The sequence below is a fragment of the Panthera tigris genome, chromosome A1, assembly GCF_018350195.1.
Source record: "Panthera tigris isolate Pti1 chromosome A1, P.tigris_Pti1_mat1.1, whole genome shotgun sequence".
Taxonomy (NCBI): domain Eukaryota; kingdom Metazoa; phylum Chordata; class Mammalia; order Carnivora; family Felidae; genus Panthera; species Panthera tigris.
In genome coordinates this window covers 233,300,902-233,317,394 of record NC_056660.1, presented here as the reverse complement: position 1 = coordinate 233,317,394, position 16,493 = coordinate 233,300,902, and the positions used below count along the sequence as shown (strand labels likewise).

Below are 16,493 nucleotides of genomic sequence, written 5' to 3'. Positions count from 1 at the left end.
GGAGGACATGGTCTTCGTGCCCTCGTGTCTAACACACACCCCAGAACCAGAAAGCAACATATAAAGGGAACTGTGAACATCTGTAAACGTTCTGTGTCAGGCCCAAGCCAGTTTCCTAAAAATGCCCAGCAGGGCATCGGTCCAGCTTTGAGGACATCGTGTCTACGGTAACATTACAAGAGGCTGTAAGACGGGGCCATTCCGGGGATCCTTTCAAATAAACCTCCATCCACAGATCGTGGATACAGACTGGACAGCCTCACAGAAGGGGAACGTCCAACAAAGCTCCACGGAAGCTGTGAAAACACACACGATCGTAAAAACGAAGCAAAAGAATCCTCAAGGCCGAGGTGGAACGGTACGGAACCCCCCACAAAAGCACGGCCCTGACTTCTACTACGCTATCTGAATATTCTCACTTTGTTAAAAGCAAACACCAAATTCTAGTGCAGGTTTGAGGAAACTAAACCCAACACAAAAATTCCAATCGAGAGGACTCCGAAGGGGTGAACAACTAAGGGCAGACCCCACGGCACGGGTCAACCAGGCACTGAGAACAAGGTAACTGGAAGCCTGGACAGTTGGCTTTCAGTCAGGTTTCAAGCTACTTCATACACGTGCATGTGGTAAGTTTGGAAGTGTCTTATTCTGGATCGTAGTTAGTTTGAAACTCCTCGTTATTTCCTTTAAGGACAAGATGACGGGAAAAGCTAACATTTCAGTAAAAGCTTACACAAAGGAAGAAGTATTTTACGACAAAACGTTGTGAAAACTGGTTTAAAAACATTTTATGCACCTGTCCAGTTTGTCCGTGTCCAGCAGTGTGGTAAGACCTCACACCCGTTAGGACGGCTACCGGCACAAACACAGAAAATAACAAGGGCTGGTGAGGACGTGGAGGAGTCGGGATCTGTGCACCGTCGGCGGGAATGCCCTCCAAAACTGAGCAGTGAATCGCCATCATCCAGCAATTCCAGAAGATACTCACCAAGAAAACTGAAAGCAGGGTCCTGAGCGTGTACAGCCGGGGTCACAGACGCACTGTTCCCAACAGCTAAACCGAGGAAGCAACTCGCGCCCATGGACAGATGAACGGGGTCAACAAAATGTGGTGTAGGCCTGACGTGGGAGATGTTCAGCCTTGAAGGCTGAAGGAAGGGAATTCTGTCACCTGCTACAGCGTGGATGAACCCTGAGGACAGTGTGCTGGGTGAGATACGCCAGTCACAGACACAGCATGATCCCACAGGGAGATCCCTAGCGATCCCTAGACAGACTCGAGACAGCAAACAGGAAAGTGGGGACTGGTTTCGTGGGTCCATAATTCCAGTTTTGCAAGACCAAGAGCTCTGGAGACCGGCTACGCGACCACGTGTTCCTAATGCGATGGAAATATAGGCTTTGAAACAGTTAAGGTGGTAAAACTTCAAGTTGCGAGCGTTTTACCACAACTACAATTCTTTCAAAAAAACCACCGTGGTAAGGACGGACATCATCTTTCAAACTCGAGAGGTAACGAAACATATGAACTGGACAATCCTCGAAATTCATTAACTACGAGACATCCGCCACATAAGCGTGTTTTTAAGTCAGGGCACCTCACCGTAGGGTTTAGAGTGTAATTTAGCAAATGCCCACCCAGGGTACGGTCCACGAGAATATAGACTCTTACCTTCACTTTTCTCCAGCAAAGACGCTATGACCGCCTCGTCTTCGATGGGGTTCAGCGAGCACGTGGAGTATACCATGCGACCGCCCTCCACCAGCTGCTCAGCACCGCGCGTGGCGATCCGCAGCTGTAAGCTAAGGGTGGACACCAGGTCACCCTGGGACCGAACGTGTCCATGCGGCCCACAGAGCACAGGCACCTACCACACCACGTGTTCGTTACACGTTGTCATGACAGACTTACGACAAATTACGAAACAACCCCCAGGAAAAGAACTCTTTAAGGCTGCAAATGAAGTCACAGTAAACCCACAGGAGGTGGTTCGTGTTCACCAAATCAGCATGTGTCCGTATAAACAACACGTTTGCTACTCTGTTAGCCTTTCCCAACATGCCAACGAGCAAAGCACGAAGCTAATGACTGAAAGCAACGTATTACGGGAGTTTCACTATGAAGAGGCCTCCGTACCTGTGCAGATATGCGACTTTTCTTTCTACGAACAACTCATGTCCCTTAGCACTTTCTAATCCTAATACCTACTTCACAAAAGCAATAGAGTATTTAACAGAGAAAAACATCTCCCGCATTATTTATGGTGAATACTCATTAGGACACTGCACACCGCCCACAAGTCTACAATTACGAATGTGTAATTTTAATGTTAAAAGGAAAAAAAGACATAGTCCTGTAGACAATATAATCCAAACTGGTGTGGCTAACATCCCTACGCACAGAAAAACCACTGAAAGGCGTTAGACATTACAGAAGTTATCTTTGACTTATGAGATGTTCTTTTTCCTTCTACTTTTAAGGATTTTTCAAATTTTCTTTAAAGACAGTCAATAAACACTTGAGATCAAAATGTTAGGCAAAATAATTCAACACAAAAGAACAGAAAGCAGAGAGAAGATGAGTGAGACACTAAGGTAAAAGGTTATTTTGTGGAAAACAGAGGTTTGAAATGTTACAGGAAATGGTCCCAAAAAGCATTTTAAACAAATGTGTACCTGAAATGCATATGGTCTTCAGTTTACTACTCCGAAAATGTTCCAAAAACAACAGCTTCTGATACGTAAGCAAACTCTCTCAAAGATGACCATTAATTGGCCCTTAGAGTCCGGTGAACTCAAGATCCGGGCACCGAGTTACGAAACTGGGCGATAACCCTTCCCGACCCTGCCTGTGCGACGCCGGACTCACCCGTGCAGCTGCAAGCTGTTCAAGGTCGTCCACTTTTTCCAAACGTCAATGTTTTTTCTCATAGTGCCATCCCCACTGGAAAGGAAGATATTTAAGAACTTACAGCTCTGTTCAGGTAGACGATTAGAATTTATCAATTATGTCCTACTCCAGCTAAATTACAAAACAGGTTATTGTTATTATAAACACCAACAGAACAGCTAAATAATATACAGTTATTATAAATATAACTGTATATATGTGTATATGCATATATGTATATATATATGTACATGTATACATATATGTATATGTATATATATATAATAACAGCTAAATAATAAACAGTTATTATAAACACCAACAGAACAGCTCAACTCTCACACACTACAATCAACTTTCTATTTCTGCTTTCGGGGCCACTCTAAATACATTAAACTTTTAAGTTATACTTGAATTTGCAATTAAGTTAGGAAACAACAGATATGAACAGAAAACCTCATTCAAAACTTAAAGAGGTAAACATACGCTTCCGTGTGACAGAAATACTAGCAAAACTAATTTTGAGACCAGGACGTGGAACCGTGAATATACAGAAGACGTGTGGATCCTGTTACTTAACAATTCGGTGAATCAACGGTGGCATTTTAATCAGATTTACATGAATAACAACAAACTTACACTCACAGGGATTTTCCACAGTGGATTCAATTAAGCCAATGGAACTTCTTTATTAAGAGCTTTCTGCGTAGCAGTTAAATATTTTTGATTTTCTACTTTTATTTAATGGAAATTACTTCCATGTTAATTTTACAATACAGACCTGACGAATTAATCTTCCTGTCCACATCTAACTTTATCTACCCATTTTTTCCCAGGGTAATTCCTGGAGCTGCTGGCTTTCTGTGTAAAGCTGAATCTCCCTTGGACATCTAGGTATCTGTCTTGAGGGGAAGGGGCTGCGGGGAGAAAACATCCCGAGAGATCTAATGGCTTTCAAATGACATCCCTTGCCTGCACAGTGGTGGCTTCAAATTCTGCCGTAATGTTTAGAGATTTCTTCAACTTACGCCTCAGTGCTCAGGTTACCACATTCTCCTAAGATGACATGAGACAGGAATTCTAGGTTTCTTTTCTTTCTTTCTTTTTTTAATGTTTATTTATTATTAACAGACAGGGAGTGAACAGGGGAGGGGCAGAGAGAGAGGGAGACACAGAATCCGAAGCAGGCTCCAGGCTCCGTGCTGTCAGCACAGAGCCCGACGCGGGGCTCGAACTCAGAGACCGCAAGATCATGACCTGAGCCGAAGGTGGACGCTTAACTGACTGAGCCACCCAGGTGCCCCAAGGAATTCTAGGTGTCTGATCACAAGAGCACAGGGATGGGAAAACACTGACCCAAAGGAAAATCAGACAACTGTGGCTCGTGACCCATGTTAAATTTCCCTTCACAGGGGCATCCCTTCCGGGATTTGAAAGCGCACTCACACTCAGTATGCGCAACCACAGCTTTCACAACGAGCTCTGCCACAGGCAGGCAGTCTGCCGCGGTTTCAAGGAGAGAGTCTGAGATCGGCCATTGTACTCAAAACACTGTGTTCTGGGCCGACGGAGTTTTCCGACAGACAAATCCACGTGTTCAGAGTCTTAAACACCTACATCACTGCCTCTGGGAACTTAAAAGATGGCTTCAGTGCACAAACACAACTGTACACACGCAAAACAGTAGGTTCCTCCAAGGTGCCAACTCCTGAACTGCAGCGTGCCGAAGGACGTCACACTTGCCACGAAACCCAACCTGATTAGGGGTGGCTCCTCAACGAACTGCTTTACGTAGTCACCGCTCGTGCGAAGAGGAGTGACGGGGTCAAACAAATCGTTCCTGACATCCACCACGGCGAGAGTTACTGCTGTCACTCTCTCGGGGAGTTTAACTCTTGCGGAGACGGTACAACCGTCCCGCCTTGCACCTCTTTGTTTGGGACCCTATCTCTGCTGTGCTTGTCCATCACTAAAACCGTGAGGATACGGTTCAGGGCCACAGAGTCTCCGTGCTCCTCCCAGCTGCCCCGAGAACGGCACCTACAGTTGTGTGTGTGTGCGCACGCGCGTGCAAGTTAATGTAGGCCACACCTCACGGGATCTCCTTAGTGGATTTCCGGCTTTCTGGCCTCTTAATAACACAAATACCTGCAAGGGACATCACACAGAATGCGATCATAGAAGAGAATCTCTTTCTTCCCGTTCACATCTATTGTGAGCCGAGGTATGCTGGACGCGTCGTGGTTCACCACCATGATGCAGGGGCTGCTCAGCCTTTTGGCCTGGTGCACGAGCAGATAGCAACGCTTGTTGTCCACATCATTCGCAATGACAAACCCCTCTGAGAACATGAAATGATAGCGTCAGGCGAAACGTAGCACCCGCAGGATAATTTTCTACAGTACTCAACCTCCTGGTTGGCCGGTGAGGAGCAGCAATCCACCAAAACGTAACACCCACGCTTAACATTTGCCAGAATTATCTGAGCAGTCCAAAACGGTGGCTCAGCGTAGCTTTTTCCAGTCACCTCGGATTCCCAAACCGCAAGATTTATTTTTCCGCTTATTCAACAACTATTCGTTTTGTACCAGTTATCATGCCAAAAGCATCTTTTCCATTATCTTCGCTAACAACTAAAATGGAGGCTGAGGGGAGAGACAAAGCTGTGGAAAACAAAAGAATCACCTGACAACTGTTCAAAATACTGCACCTGTATGCTGGGTCCCCACTGCAGACCCTGTGAATCGGAAGCCCTTTTAGCAAAGCGATTAGTCAGAGAAGAGAACGCCTAGGACAAAGCTAAACAAGCAGGCCCACGAGAACAGAGCGGGAGCAGGGGGCTTGCACGAAAGGGGGAAGGCCGGGAGGGAGGGACGTAAAACGGCACGAGAGTAACAACAGCATTCTTCAGCCGCGGGGAAGGAGCCCCAGCAACGTTACAACAGCCTGAGCACTCCGAGGGCTCAGAACAGCCACGAGTCCGGGCCTGACGCCCACGTGACACGCGAGGGCTAACACTGTCACCTATGCCGCGGGGGGGCGGGAAGCTCGGGCAGCTGATAGCGGCTCCTAACTATGCCCTACGGCCTCTCGTGTGGCCGGGGAGTCATCACAAAACCCACCGAAACAAAAACCCAACGTGATAATGTTACCACCGGAAACTCAAACTGCAATCTACCTACTACTGAGTTAATGGAGAAACGCCACCTGCTTTCACAGAGGACACACAATTCTCAAGTGACGCCACCGTCCCACCCCCACATATGAGCACGGTGGCTTGGGAACTGGTGCAAAATGTTTCAGAGACAGAAAGCCATCACCTTGTCACAGGAGGCTTCAGGACCCCACCCACAGGTGACGTCACCACTCTACTTCACCTACCCCAGCACAGGAGCACACTGACCCTCTGGGGCAGCCCAGCGCCTACCTGGGAAAGGGACGTTCATGTCGGCGTGTAACATCTCAATGAGCTGTGTGGTCTTTGATCCGGGCGCTGCACACATATCTAAGATCTATGAAAAAGCAAGAAATGGCTGACGTCTTTAAGATATCAAATACTCCACACTCATTTTAAAACCATCTTATGAGTCATTCTAGTATTTTAATTTCTAAGAGCTAAATATGTTTCTTTATCGAATGAATCTACAATGTGATATACTAAACCTCCGAGGATCACAGGCACAGAACGGCACTAGAAACCAGTGGGAGCAAAAAATTCAGGGGTGAACGGACAAGGCCACAAAGTGCAAGCAGCACTTCTGTTGACAGCCTGCTGAGGGACAGAACTACCCGGCCTCAAATCTCCGCCCGGCCCCTTCGGGCCCGGGACCCTGAGCTAATTGCTTCAGTTTTCCTTTGCCTCCTTCCCCTCATCTGGAAAAACAGGACAGTGACAGCATCTACCCTCACAGGGACGTGCAGATAACAAAATGAATTAATCCACAAGAAGAGCGCAGAGCAGCGCTTGGCCTGTAACAAGTTCTCAGTACGTGCGCATTACGATCTTCAAGCTGATGGACTCGGTCAAGGTCACTGAAGATAAACAGTGCAGTAAGTAAATGAGGGAGCAGATCTTAAAACAGGAGAAAAGCTATGCGTTGTAGATTTTAAATAAGACAAAAATGCAAAAACAGAACCTGAAACAAAATACACAGCATTCTCTATCAAAAGTAAACGGGAAAAAAGAATCTAAAGATTATATGAAGAAAAAAAAGCGTCAATAAACAAAGGCACTTTCTAACCCACAATACCTTATGGTGAGGGTGAGCATTAAGTAACAGCGGTGGAATCATGCTAACGGCTTCTTGACGACTGATATTTCCCTTAGAAAATTAAAAAAAAAAATCAGAATGTTTAAAAAGGCAGCAAATTTTCAATATTGGGCATTATTTCATACGCAACAGAAAAAGACCATTTATTCACCATACGTGAAACAAAACAGCTAATACTATCACACAGCACATGATGTAATTAGGACATATTTTCATACTAGTGGGTAAATGGTTGCTATTTCAAGGCCAAAGAAGGACCGTTTATGGCAAAACTTACCGTTAGGACATCAGAAAGGCAGGTGTAATAGTCAATTTTATAAAGAATGAGGATTTAAGCTGACATGGTCCCAACGTGCCATCAAGAATGGAAGCTGGGGGGAGCAACTCTCAAAGGTGGACAATGGCCCTAAGGCACCGGCAGCAACAGAGAGAGCGATCCCTGCGAGCACAGGACAGAGAGCCACCCAGCAGGGCCTTCCCTCTCAGCTAAACCTGTACCTTCCATTTTAGTCCTCATCTGGTTTTACGAACAGCCCGTGTCTGCTTTCTACTCCTGAGAACTGCCCCTCAAAAACATGGACACACTGACCAGCACTCCCATCTCCCCACCTCGAAGACACACAGGATGTACCATTCTCACGACGCCAACGGTCCTCTAGGTCTTTGCTGGTGGCTCAGGGGACCTGTGACGACCCCTCCACGTTCGGACAAACGTTCACGATGGAGTCCAGCACTCGCCTCAATCACCACTCTATTTTAACAGCCTTAAGACTGAACGCCTCGAAGATAACAGTACTTTAAGAAGCAGTGAAACTTCGGCTGCCGGGAGACTTCGGCTCCATTACAACCTGGGTCTTCTGTACCGGAACAGCCATCCAGGTGGCCTTCACTTACCCCACACTTAGCATCTGTCCGAACCTCAATACAGACTCACATCCGAACCCGATCTTCTGGCCAGCCAGGGGTCTCTGAAGACGATCTGACTCCCCATCGACTCTCAAGACACGCGGACTCCTGGCTCCAGGTTATACGTACGATACTGATAAGCCTGCCCTGTCCTCATCCAAGTTTTCGTTCAAAGCATCTGAGTAGTATGGGGACACACAGTCCCCGACCAGACAGCCTGGCAGTCAGTCACTTCTTCCATACACGTTTGGAAGGGGTTTGCGGGCAGCTTTGAATACCCCAGCAGAATCTCACCCTACGGACTCCCGGCCCCAAATCTATACTGGGTCCGTACACGCCACCACACTCGACACCCACCTCCCCACAAACCCTCTGCTCTGCTGACGTTCACACTGAACTGTTCTGAGTTTCTCCTCACCTGACATTCCACCTAGGTCAAAAGTAGAGCCAGAAGGTCCCTGCTTGTACCCACGCAAGGAAAGGGCCAACAGTGTGGCAGCACCCGTTTTTTTCCCTTACGGGGGTGGGGGGAAAGCCTGGCCAACACAAGCCTGGGCAGCGGGTTACCTCCTCGGACAGAGTGCCAGGGTGGCAGTTAAGAGCTACAGGTGGAGCAGAGGTCAGGACTGGGCAAGGTGAAGAGCTTCTAGACTGATCACGGCTTCAAGGGGAGACACGTGGGAAGCACAGGGGTCCTGCCAGTGTTCCCGGAAGCTCAGAATGAACAAAACTGAACGTCATCTGGGGAAACACAGAGGGTTCCTTGGCTAGAGAAAGCAGACTAGAGGACAGGAAGGGGGAACCCTGGTTTCAAACAGGAGAGTAACGATTCCCAAAAATAAGATGGAAGCAGCTGGTCTTACAACAGCCGAACCCAGGGGTGTCTGTTTAATCACGTGGGGCAGGAGGGGCACAGCTACTTTGGGAGAGGAAGTCTGATGCTGAGGGTGAGTCCACACACTGACCCACAATCGAGGGACTCGGGATGGCAAAGAGACCGGGCGAGGGCACGGTATCACACAGGAGAACCTGAGTCGTCAAATTCAGGTCCTGTTTTTTGGGGCAAAGGTGGGGTACAGACAGGAGCAAGGAAGGAACAGAGACGATACACCGAGAGCAGACCGACAGCTGTCTCCAGAAGGACACCTTACTGCGCGGAGGGCCATGCTCCATCCGCTTTGGTGGCAGCCAAAACCTTAGAGAGGCAGGAAGACAGGGCGCCCAGCGGACAAGCGTCCCTGACGTCCTCCCTAACGTCCTCCCTACGTTCCACCGTGACACGAGCCAAACCAGGGAGCAGCTGTGTGGATCACTGGAAACGAACGGCGACAAACACACTTCTCCGTGTGCCCCATCTACCTCGTCGCTCCCAGGAACGCGTGCGGAGAAAACATACCCGTGACAGTCACGTGCGGCTAAGGCTTTAAGGAAACCAACAGATGTAAAGAAATCTACTCACAGATTCGGTTTCGCTAACCAGGAACTGGTGAAACTTTTCCAACTGTGGAGACTTTCTCAAGATTTTTCGACTTAAGTTTGTGTGCCAGGCCAGTTCCTCTGGATACCTGACCAAACAAAAAGAAGGAAAAGCAAGCGTTTACGGCTTAAATCTATCAAAGTGCTCTCTTGACAACCCCTTGCTCACACAGATCCTGCAACCAGAGACACCCAATTCTGCTCGGTTCCTCACTTCGGTGGTCTTCGCAGGCCGCCAGCGAGCACGGCACGGGGCCCCCTAGGCCATAGGGAGCCCGGCTCTAACCTTATCACGGCCCAGGCAGGAACAGCAGAGCTGACGGTTTTGAGAGAGACGTGTACAACATCACCATGGACCCACAATGACGAGCGTGCAAGAGGAAACGACAAAGAGCTTCTCTGTTCTCTGTCGCCGACGTTAACGACGGTAGAGAGGCCGTCGGAAGAGACGTAACGAATTGAAGAAACGCACATCACACCGTTAAAGAATGCAGTTGAGGGGGGCGCCTGGGTGGCGCAGTCGGTTAAGCGTCCGACTTCAGCCAGGTCACGATCTCGCGGGCAGTCCGTGAGTTTGAGCCCCGCGTGGGGCTCTGGGCTGATGGCTCAGAGCCTGGAGCCCGCTTCCAATTCTGTGTCTCCCTCTCTCTCTGCCCCTGCCCCATTCATGCTCTGTCTCTCTCTGTCTCAAAAATAAATAAACATTAAAAAAAAAAAAAAAAAAAAAAAGAATGCAGGCCTGGCGAACACGTAATTGCAACCTTTCCCGCTGTATCTCTCGCCACGTCTAAAACAAAACAGCCCGATAACGTACTCAACTATCTTACACACCAGAAAACCTTAGCGCCACCGTGTTGACTAGCACGGCCAGCCTGTTATTTACACACACCTGAGAATGAAGAAACTTATCCTGCCGTTTCCATACACGCGTTTAAACTTTCTGTGATGATGACATCGCTGGTTAATAGGTCTCTTTTTTTTTAACGTTTATTTTTTAGCGAGAGAGAGAGAGACACCGTGTGCGTGCATGCGATCGGGGGAGGGACAGAGAGGAGATATAGAATCCAAAGCAGACTCCAGGCTCTGAGCTGTCAGCACAGAGCCCAACGCGGGGCTTGAACCCACGAACCGCGAGATCACGACCTGAGCCGCAGTCAGACGCTTAACCGACTGGGCCACCCAGGCGCCCCAGGACACAGACCTCTTCAAACGTGGCTCAGCCCTGATCACTGAGCGGCTCCGGGAGGCACACTGCTGTGACACAGAGCCTTGCTCCAAGGACCCAGGCCCAAGCTATGCACAACATGGTACTCGGTGGTCTCACTGTGGTCTTAGTACTTACAGCTCAGTCTCAAGGGAACAACCAGCTCAATTTAACAATCCAGGATGACAATATTTCCACGTGTCAGTTGCAGCTAAGGTGACAGCCATGAAAGTGAAATGAGAACACTGGCAAAACAATACATCTGACTCCCATGAAGCAGAGTGATTACTTGAAAGAAACTCAGGCCTTGAGATTTTAAGACACGACCCAACTGTCAGACTACGGGACGTGTCTTGAGAAGTACTTTCCACCAGGTAATAAAGATTAAGCTGGCTGAATCTCTCTGTGGCCACCCCCCAAATGTCTCAGCACCTTGTCTCTATTTCCTATGCCTGCTTCCTTCTTGAGGATTTAACCTGCTTCAAAAATCTAAAACCAAACACAATCATACTTACTCGGCAATTAAAGCGTTTAGTCTTAACTCTTCCCTTTGGCCTCCTTGGAGGTGAAGCGCGGAACACATTCAAATGTGCCTTCCCCTGCAGGGTCTGCAAAATCTGCTGTTCCAACGCAAGCCTTCCAAAACTGGAGAGCCAGACACTTCGTTTTATATAATTCCTTGCAACCCTGAACTGCCTGCTATCAGAGACAGTGAATTTTGCAAGGGACCGCCGTAGCAAATCACCAACACATCATAAATTTGAATGCCACACGCCCTAATTATTCGTCAATAGCTGAATTTTCATTTTCAAATATAGGTCAACAGTCCAGACATAGCCAGAGCAAACATTTCCTTACGTGCCTTTTAGACTGAATTTCTAATAGTTAAAAAACGTTAAGTTTACTAAGGTCAAAATTCTTCTCCAAGTGGTTAAGGTTGTGAAAGCTACTAATGTCACAAAAAAAATACATAAGGGGCACCAGGATGGCTCAGTCGGTTAAGCGTCTGACTTCGGCTCAGGTTATGATCTCACAGTTCATGGGTTCAAGCCCTGCATCCGGCTCTGTGCTGACAGCTTGGACCCTGGAGCTGCTTCGGATTCTCTGTCTCCCTCTCTCTCTGCAACCTCTCCCGCACACTATCAAAAACAAATAAAACCATTAAAAAAAAAAAAAAAAAAAAAACCTCTGTAGATTTTAACATAATAAAATATCTTTAAAGAACTAATTAGTTTTTAGTTAACGCAATTTGACTGTAACTCCTCAGTCTTTAAAGTCCCATTTGGAAATTTGTTGTGTCTTCTGAAGATAAAGTAAAAGCAACAATGTCATCTTTATGCCTCATGAATTCTTACAGGGGAAAAGTAACATTTACGAGAAGTCATCTTCAATCCGGACACTGAAAAGGACACAAACAGAATGACAATAAGGTGTATTCTCAACAACTGATCATCAAAAAGAGGCTTTTATAAAAATACTTTGGGATAATTCCTTACAGTTCTGAGTCTACAAAAAGGTAAAAAAGAAATCAGTCCGAGCTATGCGTCCTATACTTAATATTCCTTCAAGAAAAACATGGCTCCCTTGGGGTGCCTGGTGGTTCAGTTGGTCAAGCGTCCCGACTCTTGGGTTTCGGCTCAGGTCACGATCTCATGGTTTGTGAGTCCAAACCCTGAGTTGGGCTCTGCGCTGACGGTGTGGAGCCTGCTTGGGATTCTCTCCCTCCCTCTCTCCTTGACCCTCCTGTGTCTCTTTCTCTCTCAAATAAATTTGTTAATAAATCATTTAAAATATCATGGCTCCCCGGGGCACCTGGGTGGCTCAGTTGGTCGGGCGTCCGACTTCAGCTCAGGTCATGATCTCGTGGTCCATGACTTCGAGCCCTGCATCGGGCTCTGTGCTGACAGCTCAGAGCCTGGAGCCTGCTTCCGACTCTGTGTCTCCCTCTCTCTGACCCTCCCCTGCTCACTCTGTCTCACTCTTTCTCTCAAAAATAAACATTAAAAAAATTTTTTTAATAAAAATAAAAAATAAAATATCATGACTCCCCAAAACGCTTTCCTAAATTTAATTCTACCATATACTGAAAAATTTAGAATATTTTACGACTTATTTGTTTTTCGAACCATACAGAAAACCACCAGAAGTGTCTTTGCTTGCTTGCTGAGAGATCTATGGGTAGCCTACACCTGACGAGTGACTGTGACTGAACGTCTGTACAGTGCCACTCGTCATGTAACAGTCACAGATCATGGAAAAGCTGACCATAAGGAACCCAAATAGGGCAGTATTGGGGTTGTTTACACCCTTTAGCTGTGTGCTCAGATGAAAGTGGAGAATGACTGGTAGTTACTAGAGTCACGCCCATTCATCCTTCAACCAAACAACCCACAGGGCCTTTCTCAGATGTTGGAGAACTGCCTTTTCAGGTACCCATCGCCATTCTTCAACACTCAAGACGGAAAAGTGTCTGTCAAATGTTAAAAGGGCAGGGCGACTGGGGTGGCTCAGGACACGATCTCACGGTCTGTGAGTTTAAGCCTCACATCGGGCTCTGTGCTGAGAGCTCAGAACCTGGGATCCTGTTTCGGATTCTGTGTCTCCCTCTCTCTCTGCCCCACTTCTGTTTGCACTCTGTCTCTCAAAAATGAGTACACGTTAAAAAAAAAACGTTAAAAGGGCTAATCAAACAAAATTGTAACTGTAGTTTCCAGTGAACAATAAAAATAGCAAGACTAATTCTCATAGATCTTTTGGAACCTGCAGAAGAGAAGTCCCACAATGACCCACCCAGAAGCACTTCTTCCCTTACAGGATGCACGCTTTTCAGCTCCTCCTACGGGCCAGACTTGCTCTTCCAAAAAACTTCATTTCTAAATACAAGGCTGGGGGCGCCTGGGTGGCTCGGTCGGTTAAGCGTCCGACTTGGGCTCAGGTCATGATCTCGCGGTCCGTGAGTTCAAGCCCCGCATCGGGCTCTGTGCTGACAGCTCGGAGCCTGGAGCCTGTTTCAGATTCTGTGTCTCCCTCTCTCTGACCCTCCCGCGTTCATGCTCTGTCTCTCTCTGTCTCAAAAATAAATAACGTTAAAAAAAAAAAAATTTAAATATAAGGCTGAAGGAACAAATGTTTTCAGGTGATTATGTGAAGCAGTCAACACATGCAGAACTATTACAAACGTACACAAACACAACCTTAAACCCACTTCTGAAAGTATCAGATGGCCCCTGCTACAAACACCAGTAACATCAGTCCAATCTCCAAACCAAGGCACTGGGGGGAGTTAAGTCTGTAACCTGGTTACGAAGACAGCAGAGGAAGTTGGATTACGCGAAGGCGAGGTGACCTAGCAATGTCAAAGGTACAGCAGTTGGAAAAACATTCCTTTTCTAATGACCTCCGTACAGGGGGCCATGCAACTAGTAACCACTTGAGTCATTTCCTGCATTAGAACATTTGAGCTTTTAAAATCTTCGTACAAAATCCATCACGGTATTTTTTTGGCTTAAAAGCGTAGATTTATTTTCATATCCAAGAAGTGCATTCTATAATGGCGTATGTGCTCTTGAGCCTGGCTGAATGCAGACTTAAACGTCTGGCCAGTCTGCATTCACTCCAGCTGTGTGTGCTGCACACATCTGGGATACGGCCACCGGAAAACCCGTATGACCCCTGCAAGAGAAAATTCAGCTTTTTACAGCAATCGTTTAAAATCATCGCTTTGGGAGGACTCACAATGCCTCAAGGTTGATAATCCGAAATGTGGAACTGTAACAATTCAATGACTTTTATGTGTACAGATTACCCTGGGCTTGGCACCTCTGGAGTCTGTGCGTGCCTACTCCAGGCGCCTTCCAAGACCTTTGGGACTGCCTTCACTTCACTGAGGCCTGAACTAGGCCATGAGGAGCAAATAACCCACAGGATACTTCCAGGACAAGTAAAGAAAGGGTCAGCACGGAGGGCAGGAGTCCCCACCAGCACTGGACACAGTGGAAATCCACAATCAGCTGGACTGGTCCGTGGTGACCCTGGTCAGAAGGACCGTATCCTTCTGCTGAAGGTAGAAACCACACAGCAGCAGTTCTGACGTGAGAAAACAAGGGGTGCAGGTGAAAATAGGTAGAAGTGTCCATCATGGAAGGACAGAGGCTGATGCACTTGGAAAAATTAACTGAACTGAATGACTCTGGGACAGCTGCAAATCACGCGTGAAAAGCTATATCCTCCAGTATAAAGTAACACGGATAAAAAGTACCGCGTAAAAAGAACATGAGGGTGTCTATAAAGTACATTCAGATTCTCGCACGCTCCTAACAAACACGTTGCCCAGAAAACACACTGCCAAACGACAAAGACTAAAATCCCAAAGAAACATCCAACAGGATGAAGACTTGTTTTACCTACCAACTCAGGGGCTGGGGAACTTCAACTTTCTGACCGTCCACCTCCAGGTCCTCCAGTTCCTTGAAATACTTGTTCTTTAAGCAATGGAGAATCTCTTTTGCATGGCTATTTAAAAAAAAAAAAAAAAGTAAGTTTCAAACCCATCGGAAAGACTACTATGAATGAATCTAAGATGACAAGTGTTTTAAAACAAAAATCATCTGAGCTCCGAAGACATTCTTGCATCCTGCCCTTTTCCTCTTCCTTCAGAGTTTAAACAATCCGCGCCGCTCCTTGGCTAACCGATAAGCTAAAGGGACTATTACCTGCATTCCTTCCCTCCTAAACATTCCCACAGGTTCTCATTTGCTTGCAACTCCTCTCGGAAAGATGCAACGGACAGAGACGCGGAGTTTCACAGGAAACTCTGGAACGCCACTAACGTTCACGCGTTGCAAAGGGGGAGGCGTCCTCAGCTCGCGAATCCCTCTCGGATCGCACTTTCACGTCTGATCCTAGCCTCCCACCTTGCAACACCTCCTCGGCCTGCTCCGTCCGACCCTCGTGCTCCCTCCTCCGTGCTATGTTTGCAGACCCTCGGGTCCACAGCGCCGACGAGCAGCAGCTCTCCAGCACCGTAGCACTTATCGGGGTGACGGGGGCGCCCGCGTCACTAGCCAGCCCCAACTCCCCCGGCACAGGAAGGCTGGGCGCGGCCCCTTACCTCTTGTAGCCAGTAATTCGTAGGGTGGCGGGGAGGGGCTCCCTGAGCGCTTCCATGAACTGGTCCCACTCTCCCTCGGGCACGATCTTGAGCTCCTGGTAGTAGTGCTCGAAGAGCTTGTTCTCCTTGACGATCTCGGGGTACCCGCCTTCCCAGCCCTGAGGAACGAAAGAGGGGTCTACCCAGGGCCGGAGGAGCCGCCCCGCGCCGTCCCGCAGGCCTCGGGGGCCGGGCGGCGGACGGGGGACCCGGCCCGCCCTCGCCCCGACTCCTACCGCCTCACGGCGCTTCCCGCCGCCCTCGGCGCCGTCCTCCGCTCCCTGCGGCCGCTGCTGGAGCCGCCGGCCCCGCGCCCGCCGCCCCATGGCCCACGCGGCCGCGCACGCCGCCCGCACACAGCGCCCCGCCACCGTCGGCCGCGCGGACTTCCGGGCTGGCGCGCGAGGACCCCGGCTCCGCGCCTGCGCCGCCCCCGGGCCTGCGGGGGCCTGCGGGGCCGAAGCGCAAAGCGCCGGGCCCCGGGTTCCCGGAGAGCCGCGAGCTAGGGGGAGGGGGAGGCGCCTCCGAACCGCAGCCCCCAGGGTGCCAGTCCCGGCTCCGGCAGCTCCGCGGACAGCCCGCGCTCGCGCGTGCGCA

General features: G+C 48.6%; 1 protein-coding gene across 1 annotated transcript in view; it reads right to left on the bottom strand.

Moving 5' to 3' along the window:
• The window catches only part of NSUN2 (NOP2/Sun RNA methyltransferase 2), a 28,059-nt gene extending 11,821 nt beyond the window's left edge, over positions 1-16,238 (bottom strand). Inside the window, exons 1-9 of the mRNA XM_042997810.1 lie at positions 16,133-16,238; positions 15,858-16,015; positions 15,155-15,259; positions 9,527-9,632; positions 7,141-7,212; positions 6,318-6,402; positions 5,039-5,231; positions 2,870-2,944; positions 1,673-1,803 (exon numbers count right to left, since the gene is read on the bottom strand). Of these exons, the coding sequence (XP_042853744.1) occupies positions 1,673-1,803; positions 2,870-2,944; positions 5,039-5,231; positions 6,318-6,402; positions 7,141-7,212; positions 9,527-9,632; positions 15,155-15,259; positions 15,858-16,015; positions 16,133-16,222 (1,015 nt within the window). The 5' untranslated portion in view covers positions 16,223-16,238. The remainder of the gene's footprint in view (positions 1-1,672; positions 1,804-2,869; positions 2,945-5,038; positions 5,232-6,317; positions 6,403-7,140; positions 7,213-9,526; positions 9,633-15,154; positions 15,260-15,857; positions 16,016-16,132) is intronic.
• Positions 16,239-16,493: the final 255 nt, after the last annotated feature.